The sequence below is a fragment of the Neolamprologus brichardi genome, unplaced genomic scaffold (assembly GCF_056152115.1).
Source record: "Neolamprologus brichardi isolate AB-2024 unplaced genomic scaffold, ASM5615211v1 NODE_ptg000031l+_length_7269946_cov_1, whole genome shotgun sequence".
Lineage (NCBI taxonomy): Eukaryota > Metazoa > Chordata > Actinopteri > Cichliformes > Cichlidae > Neolamprologus > Neolamprologus brichardi.
Window position 1 is genome coordinate 2,294,552 of NW_028270136.1, and position 10,607 is coordinate 2,305,158.

General features: G+C 38.4%; 1 protein-coding gene across 1 annotated transcript; it reads right to left on the bottom strand.

The window, feature by feature from the left end:
• Positions 1–9,220: 9,220 nt before the first annotated feature.
• Positions 9,221–10,377, bottom strand: LOC148094691 (syncytin-2-like). Its single transcript, XM_087837404.1, has 2 exons — positions 10,153–10,377; positions 9,221–10,036 (listed from the first exon to the last, which is right to left on the bottom strand). Exons 1-2 carry the CDS (start codon positions 10,375–10,377, stop codon positions 9,545–9,547), a joined length of 717 nt encoding a protein of 238 aa, XP_087693530.1. The 3' UTR covers positions 9,221–9,544.
• Between the last annotated feature and the right edge of the window lie 230 nt (positions 10,378–10,607).

Sequence of the window (10,607 nt, forward strand, 5' to 3'; positions counted from 1 at the left end):
GTGAAAGTGTAAAGGTTAATGAGCGGAGCAGAGTATGCGCATGCGCGTTGCCATTGTGCTTTTTATAAATAAAGATAAAATAAAAAGTAATACGTAAAAAGTAAATATTGAAATATTCCCAAACATGTGCAATGAACGTGCAAAAAATATTAATAATAATAATAATAAAATTATTAGTTGTTGTTTCTTCCCCCCCCCCCCCCCTTTTTTTTTTAAATATAACCGACGTCTGAGGCGCAATTTCCGAATGGCCGATATACAGGCGGGAAGACACAAGCGGATAATGTTCGCGTTAATTAAGTAGTCAGAAGATGGAAAGTTCTCAATTGTGCCAACTGAACACATTCGGGATTTTGATGAGGAGGAATACTTAGACGGTTTGGAGGAAAAGGACGTTTATTTGGTGGAGTGGCGACAAGCGCCAAGGAGCCAAAAGGCGGGTGGCCGGTCTATGAAGCCTCCATCATTAAGCTAGCAGGTGCCTTTTCTCCAATATAATATTACTTTATTGTCGCTTATTTGTTAATCAAAATATGTAACTTAATCAATTATATTATGATGTACTTTAGCCTTTTTTATTATTATTCTGCCTCCTCAGAAAGGGAAAAAACTTTGCAAACAAAGCTTAAGGAAATTGAAGAACAACTACCCAAGCCAGAGGTGCTTAAGAGAAAAAGTAAACCTTCTATGAAACTCCTTGAGGCCACAGAGGTGAGAGACGAACCGGCAGCTAAGAAAAAGGTGAGTGTTTTGCCACACGTACACACACAGACATATATACTAATATATATATGTGTGTGTGTGTATATGTGTATATATATATATGTGTATATATATATATATATATATATATATATATACATATATATATATATATATATATATATACCTGTTTTGTGTATATATATGTATGTGTAACCCCCCCCCCCCCCCCAACATTTTGAGATCATTCCTTCATACAGAAGGTGGCTTTTACAGAGAGAGTTTTTTATTTCATTTCTTAGGCATACCCAACAGACCAACAACACGATCTAAAGTTATGGAATGAAAAGAAACTTGAACATCTACAGCGTGTCATTAATCAGTTGAGAGAAGAGAACTCGAATCTAAAAAGAGAAAACGATAGGCTGAAAAATGAAATACTTGAAAGTAAGTACTGTACTATTACATGTTTTATGTGTGTGTTTACACTTGTCATATACAATAACTATCAAAACCTATTCACATTTAATTTCACTTTCACAGAAATCCCACCTCTCCTTCAGGCTACAGAGCATTTACTTACCAAGGTTAGAAACAAAGCACAGTTATCCTTCATTAATAATCACTAATTACAATGTTCCACATTTCCTTGCCTTTTTAATCATTTTAAGGCCTTTTGGAGGGTTTTTTGGGTTGTTTAGCAGTAATGTTTGTGCCTATTTATTTCAGCCCATGAAAATGAATGCAGATCTTCCTGACGTAAGTAAAATCTAATTAATTTTTTTGTCATTATCATTAATTTTGTTGCTTTGTTGTTTTTGTGCAGTTTGCAATCATATAAACCTAACAAGCATCAGTCAGCAGTGTGCCTAACCTAAACAGATTCTTGCTTTATTCACATAATATGTAGTTATATGTACTTGTACATTGTACCTAGGGTTGCGGCCACTTGGCACCGCCCCATTGTTGTGACAGCCCTGATTGTACTTGTACACTGCATCGGAACAGGGAACAGTCTGCCACATTAATGTATTTTTAAATGACTTGTTTCTAATACATAAATTTTTCTCTTACAGATGTCAAAGTCTCAACCTGATGCTGCCCTCCCTCATCCTCCTAAAGTAAGTATTAGTTGTTGTGGTTTTTTACGCAGTGTCTGTGTCACGTGATATTATGTCACATGCTAAGCATAACTATTGAAATAATAACTGTTTTATAACAGATTTTCCCAAACACTACCTATGTTTGTTGTCATTCAGACCAGTACTACTGGTTAGACATTGCTTAATAAGGATTGTGTTTTTCAGCACGATATCTTATTTTTCACAGGAAAAAGGGGAAAAGTTTGTAGATGGAAAACTCTCCAAATGTTCTTTGTGCATTTTGTTTTCTATTTGTTAGAATATTTACTATTTATTCAAGTTTTCTAAGGTATCTAATATTTTCATACCTAATATCCATGATCTAAATATTTTAAGAAATAGTCGTTTGTTTGTCAATTGAAAGTGTGTAGATCTTGCATTATTATGGTGTTATTTTATGATTATACACTCAAAGGTATTAAATGGTCTTAAAATGACAATGACATTACTTGACGCAATTGTTTATGGGGCAATATACCGACCAACAAAAAGTTGTTATCGTAACAGGGAGTGAATCAGTAGAGTGAAGGGTTAAAGCAGGATTCGCCAGTGCGAATGGTGGCGAAACCCTAAGATCAGTTGTAGTGGCTCAGCGTGAGGAAAAGAATCATAACTCATAATAATTGAATAATAATTAATGTGAGGTCCAGTAGATTTTCTTAATGTGGAGGCGGCTCTTTGTGGATTTGCACAACTGCATTCAACAAGATATGAGCAGATCTTTCACATCTACCTTACAATATAAAGCACCTTGTTGTTGTGATTCGGTGCTGTATAAATAAATTGAAAATGAAAATGAAAATTGAACACAATCTCTTTCATAAACTAACCGTATACTGTATATTGTTTTTATACTAGGCTGTATACAATTGGTGCAAAGGTAGAATTTAGTGAATTGATCTATGCATCATCAGCTTTAATGCAGATTAATTTCCTTTACTTCATGTAACCTAACACTAACCATGAGCACCACCACTCAAGCAGAATTCCACTGTAGACTATTTTGAGAGCAGTGCTTAAAAGTGGACTTTTTATGTTTTTATAGCTCCACCTAATATAACCCCTGTTCCCTGCTGGAAAATCTCACCTTGCAAAGTCTGTACATTTTGTTACAGCACTCTAATCCAACAGCATATCGATTACAAATGGCAGTGGAACTTTTCAATTAGTTTTTCCTACAGAATATAACCCAGAAATATCAGCTTCACTTCAGCTTGTTTAATAGTTTCAATGCATCTTCAGAATCCTTAATCGACCCTAAATTGTGTTTACTCTGTCTCACTTTTACCCAGTGACACTGCAGCAGCCCAGCATCTGCCTGACATCTCCTAACACCGGGCTGCTCCGGGCTAAAAGACTAGCCAATTTAGCTTCCACTTGGCTGACTTGGGGTTAGAAAAGCCTGGGACTTCCAGTGTTAACACTTAATTATGTTACTTCAAATTTGTTTTTCAGACACTTCATAAAATCACAATCTAGAAACAAATAATTTTTGGGGATATTATGAGTAAGCTGTAAATTGTCCATTGATGAGCAGTGTTTACCTTTGAAAATAATCTCTCATTGGCTTCTCCTATTCTTCTTACATCTTTCTCCATCACGGAGTGTCACACTTTAACTTATATTTTCTCGCTCTGTGAAATGTGACTTTATAGTACCATATTATCACAACAGAGTACTTATTGTTATTAAAGAACAACCACTGAGATTACACAAATGGTGATATATATAAATAAAATAGAACTTAACCTAAGTCCAAAATGACGTCTAGTCTAGAAAACATGGACATTACCAGATGCTGTTTTCTCCACCATGAGTAGCTGCTTGTGTGTGACGCTTCCTGAGTTAAGTTTTTTTTTTTTTAATTTATAACTGAAAAGCTTGCTTTATTATGTTAAGATCAGATGGGTGGTTTGGCCATTGAAAAATGGCTAAAGTTCCTTTAACCCTCAAGGCACCCAATGTTTATTCAACTAAGCTCGGACATCAGGGACAGTATTGTTTCTTTTATTGTTGCAATTATCATTTTTAATTAAAATGACAATACAATCTACAGGCCCCATCTTATCTTAATGACCTTGTAGTACCATATCACCCTATTAGAGCACTTCACTCGCACACCTCTGTCTCTCTTCCACAGCATGTCTTTTATCCTGTCTTTCTTCTCTCACCCCAACCGGTCGCAGCAGATGGCCCCGCCCCTCCCTGAGCCTGGTTTTGCTGGAGGTTTCTTCCTGTTAAAAGGGAGTTTTTTCTTCCCACTGTCGCCAAAGTGCTTGCTCATAGGGGTCATATGATTGTTGGGCTTTTCTCTGTATCTACTGTACAATATAAAGGTGAGGTGAGTTTTGTTGTGATTTGGCGCTATACAAATAAAATTGAATTGAATTACAATACAATTGTTTCAGACAGTTGTTTCAGCTCTAACATTTTTAGCTCAACATGTGTCTTATATGGTGTTATTTCTGTACTTCAGATGTCACACAGTCTCAAACATTGCTTATATGGCAAAGTTCCTCTTTTCTGTGTCTTATCTATTAATATGCCTGTGCACTAAAACTTCATGTTTTTCAGTCTGGCTGAGCACTTTGTGAGTCAAAAGTGGCCTTGCTCTACAAGCCTTCATTATTAAAGTACATAAAAGAATATAATAGGAAAATAAGGATACTAAGGATATTGATTTCATGACAGGCAGTGTAAGAGCTGGACAGCTTTGAGGATTCAATTCGTAGCTGTTAGAAGCAAAAATTTTGTGTTGTTTTTGAGTTTATTTCATTTTGGTTTTATACAGCTGAGAATTCTCTGACAATACAGAAAATACAGAAAGTTGAACTTAATTGAAATGAATTAACTAACAAACAGAAACATACTGAACATTAGAGTCTGTGCTACACCACTGTCACTCATCATATCATGTGACGTGATAATTAATAGTCATAATTTCATCAGATTACTACTGTTTTTCCACATTTAGCTTTCACCTTGTCGAGTTACTGCTCAGGTTTTGATCTTCCTGATGCGGTGAGGCAGAAGAAGAGAGTGAGAGACATTCATATATTATAATAAGTAATGAATTTCAGGTATCTTTTCCACTTGGTTAACTTGCACAGACAAGGTTTTTCTATTAACTTGACTTGAACTGAGAAATCAACAAATACGTTTCATCACATTCTGCTGTGTTTGGCAGGTTTCTCTGTGTCACATTCCCATGGAATTTTTCACCATAGAAAGAAGTTTTCTTCCCATGTAGAGTGCACCTAGGACGCTAATGCTCTTCTCAGTTTTTACAGAGTCAAACTCAAAGTAATGTTGGTACTTCCAAGCATTGGTCATGTTCTGTCCTGCTCTCCATGTCATCTGTTATCTTTTAATTTAACTTTTTGTCCACTACAGAGGACATAATGAATACGCTGGGTCTCAGGAGGATATGAGGATGATTGTGCTGGATGTCCAAATTGGGTGAGACGAGTTTAGGTTTGATTGAGTTTTAGGATCCAAGTTCAATTTGATGTGATTCCATTTCATTTATATTGCGGCAATTCACAAGACAGTCATCTTATATTGTAAGGTAAGCCCCTTACAGTAATAGAGAGACAAGTTACTGGAAGTCCCCCAGCAGTCACAACCTAAAACAGGATAACTAAGGGTCAACTCAGGGTCAACTGATCCAGCTCTAACTATAAAATGCATCAAAAAGGAAAGTTTGGAGTCTCATCAGAGGAGAGTCTCTGTCTTCTGAATATAAACGGTGAGCTGGTTCCACAGGAGAGGGTCCTGGTAGCTGAAACTCTGCCTCCCATTCTACTTTTAAAACTCAAAGAACATCCAGAGTGATTCTCAACTTCTGATAAAGGACAGAGTTTTTAAAAAACTGAGTCTTTGTTTGTGACTGGTGGAAATAACCTCTTTGGGCACAGGTAGATACAAGCATACAATGAACATTCAGCTTTACTTTCAACTCTTACTTTAGAACACACATCTTCATCCCCTCTTTCACAATAATATGCTCATGCCAGCTACTAATGTGTTTCAAAGATTTGGACGAGGCAACAGAAATGTTCTTTGCTATCAACAACTGAAGAATGCAGTTAAGAAAAAGTTCCTACGCTTCACAGCCCTTTATAAGCACTTGCACATGTAAAAGTACACAAAGATGTACACTTGGGCCCCTCCTCAAATCCGAGTTGGTCTTTCCCTTTGGGCTCCTTGACTCCCCACTCAAACTAGCATTGCTTCCTGTCCAGGATGTGTACATCCTCATCATTGAAAGAGTGTCCACTGGCCTGTAGGAGTAGATAGACTGCAGAGTCCTGGCCTGACGAGTCCTGGCCTGTGTTGTGCAATCCGCTTAGCCAGAGGTTGATTGGTTTTCATGTATAAATGTATAAATCATGGCAATCCTCCTGGTATATAACAGCGTACACTATATTGTATCAGCATTATGTAACAATTTGATAGCTTTGTGCACTGCAGTGGGGGGTGGGGGGCGGGGAGTTAAATCAATTTGATACCAACTGCGTTTACTAGAAAAAGCACAATGAAGTCAAACAAATGAAATACAGGTTTCACAACACACTGCACATAATTCAAATGGTTTTCAGTTAAACTACAAAGTTTTGTTTGGTTTTACTTCAGGGTTTCTACTGTGTCAAAAGCAACCACACCCTCTCCCTGAGGAGCTAGTACGCTTTCTCTGTATTAAAACCAGAGCATAGCTGTGTCAATACTGAATTACTAGAGTCATACCTACTGTAGGCATTTTAACACACGTGCATTATACCAGTACAAAGAAGTAAAACACAAAGAACATTTGAATAGGAAAAAAAACATCAGTAAGTCCATGTTAATGTTATAAATTGCTTGTTCAGTATGTTGCTGTTTTGTTGTACCCGTGTACACGAATGGCACCGCGTGCTGCCTTCTGTGGTTATCACAGAGATGTAATCATCTCTGTCCTTCCCCAAGGTTAAACTAATCGAGTGTTACCATCTTGAATCAAATGGCAGAAATGGGGGAAAACTCACCTGTAAATAAATTACAAGAATGTCAACTCATGGATCCCAACTACTGTCAATATCTAAAAAAAAAAAAAAAAAAAAATATGTGTTGACACTAGCAGTAAATTAAGTGAATAACTCTGTAATTGGCTTATATTCTTCTGGTTTTCTCTTTCAGAAGTGTCAGGCTTGACACATTGAACAAGTAGTCCAGCAGCCAATCTCAAGTGTCAGACTCAGTACCTTTTCTCTCTTTTTTGTATTTTATTCATTAGCTTACTTTGTTAAGTAGTTGTTCAATAGTGTTGGCTGTATTTCTGCAACACATTGTGTGTTCAGCATATCCACGTTTATGTACAAGCTTGGGAACCTCCAAGCCATACTACATATCAGTTGACTTTTCAAGAGAAAAAGAACAAATACACACCTACAACAAACAAGCATTAAAATGAGACTTTCTTTACACAAAAAACACTACCAGTTACAGCAAGTTAGGGCCCCATGCTTAGTGTGCCACCTGGTGAGGTACTCATGACTAATGCTGCGTCACCATCAGTGGTAGCCATCTGAGAGAAATATTTATAAACAGACATGGTGAATTGTACCACTACATGCAGATCATGACCATTTATGATGATCAGAAGTGTAAACATAAGTACAAGTAGACGTATACAAACACTTGGGTAGGACGGCTTGGTATAAATGCACTGGGTACCTCAAACAGCAATGCTTTCCTAAACCTAACGCAAGCATCTAATGAAAGTAAAACTATGCACTGAATGAACCTAGATTCAAAATGTGGCGTCAAAGTTCAGTCTCATGATTTATGCTCCCCCACCAGCTTGTTGATAGCCACATTTAAAGCTACTATAAGAAATATAATTTGTACTTTTGAACAGCAATGTAGATCTATGGTGGACTTCCAAGTACAAACCTTTCTGTGTTGATTTTTGCTGGACCGGTCTTTGATAATAATCATCTGAATTTACAGCAAACACGAAGTGTCTTCATAGACTGAATGAAGAACCTGTTGTGTGTAATGTGAGCTTTATTGTTGTGTGACATAAGCTCCACAGTGATTGTCTATCTCTGTAGAGATACTAACAGAACAAACTTAACATATGAATTGTTTGGTGTATTAACAGAAATGGGAAGAAAGAGCATTTTGTGTGTGTGCATGTCATTTACTGAAGTCGCATATGCCCGGGGCCTCTAACCAAATATTGATAGAAAGGCTAATATTACTTGTGGTTCCTGGGATATTTAAAAGTAAAACGGCAGGCAGAGCCTTCATCTTCCAGGCCCCTCTTCCGTGGAACCAACTCCCAGTTTGGATTCAAGAGACAGACTCTATCTCTATTTTTGAGATTAGGCTTAAAACATTTCTAAAGCTTATAGTTAGCTGGACCCTCCCTTAATTACACTGCAATAGGCTAGGAAGCTTGGCTGCTCCCTTCATTGGCTTCCTGTTAAATCCAGAATTGAATTCAAAATCCTGCTCCTCACATACAAGGTCTTAAATAATCAGGCCCCATCTTATCTTAATGACCTTGTAGTACCATATCACCCTATTAGAGCACTTCGCTCTCGCTCTGCAGGCCTACTTGTTGTTCCTAGAGTATTTAAAAGTAGAATGGGAGGGAGAGCCTTCAGTTTTCAGGCCCCTCTTCTGTGGAACCAGCTTCCAGTTTGGATTCGGGAGACAGACACTATCTCTACTTTTAAGATTAGGCTTAAAACTTTCCTTTTTGCTAAAGCATATAGTTAGGGCTGGACCAGGTGACCCTGAATCCTCCCTTAGTTATGCTGCAATAGACGTAGGCTGCCGGGGGATTCCCATGATGCATTGAGTTTTTCCTTTCCAGTCACCTTTCTCACTCACTATGTGTTAATAGACTTCTCTGCATTGAATCATATCTGTTATTAACCTCTGTCTCTCTTCCACAGCATGTCTTTATCCTGTCTTTCTTCTCTCACCCCAACCGGTCGCAGCAGATGGCCCCGCCCCTCCCTGAGCCTGGTTCTGCCGGAGGTTTCTTCCTGTTAAAAGGGAGTTTTTCCTTCCCACTGTCGCCAAAGTGCTTGCTCATAGGGGGTCACATGATTGTTGGGTTTTTCTCTGTATCTATGAAGCGCCTTGAGGCGACTTTTGTTGTGATTTGGCGCTATATAAATGATATTAGACAATATTTATCAAGTAATCAGGTATAATGAAATAACACTCAGACACTTGTAACAGTTCAACGTGCACGGGTGAGCGCTCAAGGGAGTCTCACACCCTGCAGCAATTCTCTGCCTTTATTTATACACAACATGAAACATACAAGAAAGGAAGTAACATTCCCTAGCCAAACAGGCAGGTGTGAGATCTCGGAACTTATGTTCAAAAAAGGTTGTTTCTTAAAAGGTCATTTCTTACTCTTGGGTGGCGGTTTCCTGTTAGATAATGTGAGAGCAAAACAAGTCTTTTTAAGGCAAAGTGTAGACAGTTGTGAAGCTAGTTGAGTGAAAACAGAAATATGAACACTCTTAGCTTTAGTATATCAGCAATAATGATTAATAAAATGTCTTAATAATAAAAATCTCCTGACATCCCCTCCTGTTGTTCAAATTTCTGTAATAACAGCATTGCTATTGGTTCAATTCATAACCTCTTGCCTAAACATTTTCGGTCAGAACGTCATTGAGCAATCCTGGGTTCAATTAGACTTCAACATCATCACATGAATCCTTTTCCAAAACATCTTCCATTTGAGGCAGTGTTACATAAGCGTTGATAGAGGTCATCACCATGTTTGATACCATTTTCTTCAGACAGGGTATTACACATGTTGTGAAAACACATAAAAGTAAAAGTAAAATTCCAACAAAAACAAGTCCTTTAATCAGTAGGGACTTCCAAGAACCACTTAGCAACCATGTGAGCCAATCTTCAGTGCTTGTGACATAGTCTTGTTGCTGAGCGTCCTTAATCTTTCTCAAAGCGTTCAGAGCGTCGGTCATGTTTTGTGAATGCACATTGTCTGGGATGTATGTACAACATGTGGTGTTAAACAATACACATAAACCTCCTTTTTCAGCTAAAATCATGTCCAGTGCGACTCTGTGTTGCATCACTACAATGCGTATTGCGTCGATTTCTTCATTTTGTGCCTTGTTGATCTTTACTGAGGCATTTAGGAACAATCCAAATCTCTGCGTGAGCAGTTGCCAGTTATCGCTTTGTTGAATATGCACATCGCTTCGTCGAGTTCAGGTGCCATTCCATATATTGTTGCGTGTATGGCCGTTGTTGGCATGTGTGAACACACATAGCACTCCGTGCTGTTGTCGGTGCGTGTTCTGTCGTACACATACTTATACCACGCGTTGTTCATCCATGGGTGGTTGTGGTCTTGGTTCAGGTCGCGCAGGTGCGAGTTGTCGTGTGTCCATCTTTTTTCCAGATTTCTTTTGTAGCTGCCTTGCAGTGTGAATATTGCAAAGAGAGCCACCAGTGATAGGAGGATCGCTGATAGCAGGAACAGTGTCTTCATGGTGACCAAGCACACTAAAACCTCTGGTGCGTAGACTAGGGCGAGAAGATCAAGGGCGGGCTTTTTACCCAATCAGCCCTCTCTCCACCACTAGAGCACCGGTGAGATTCTAGGGAGCTGGCGTCTTAGCCTGATGCGTCCTGTACCTTTTTACAGTGGCTTTGGTGGATCCACGAGGGTCTCTCTGCTATTTTGCAGGCGGTAGGTGTGGTAAGAAGGACTTGGTACGG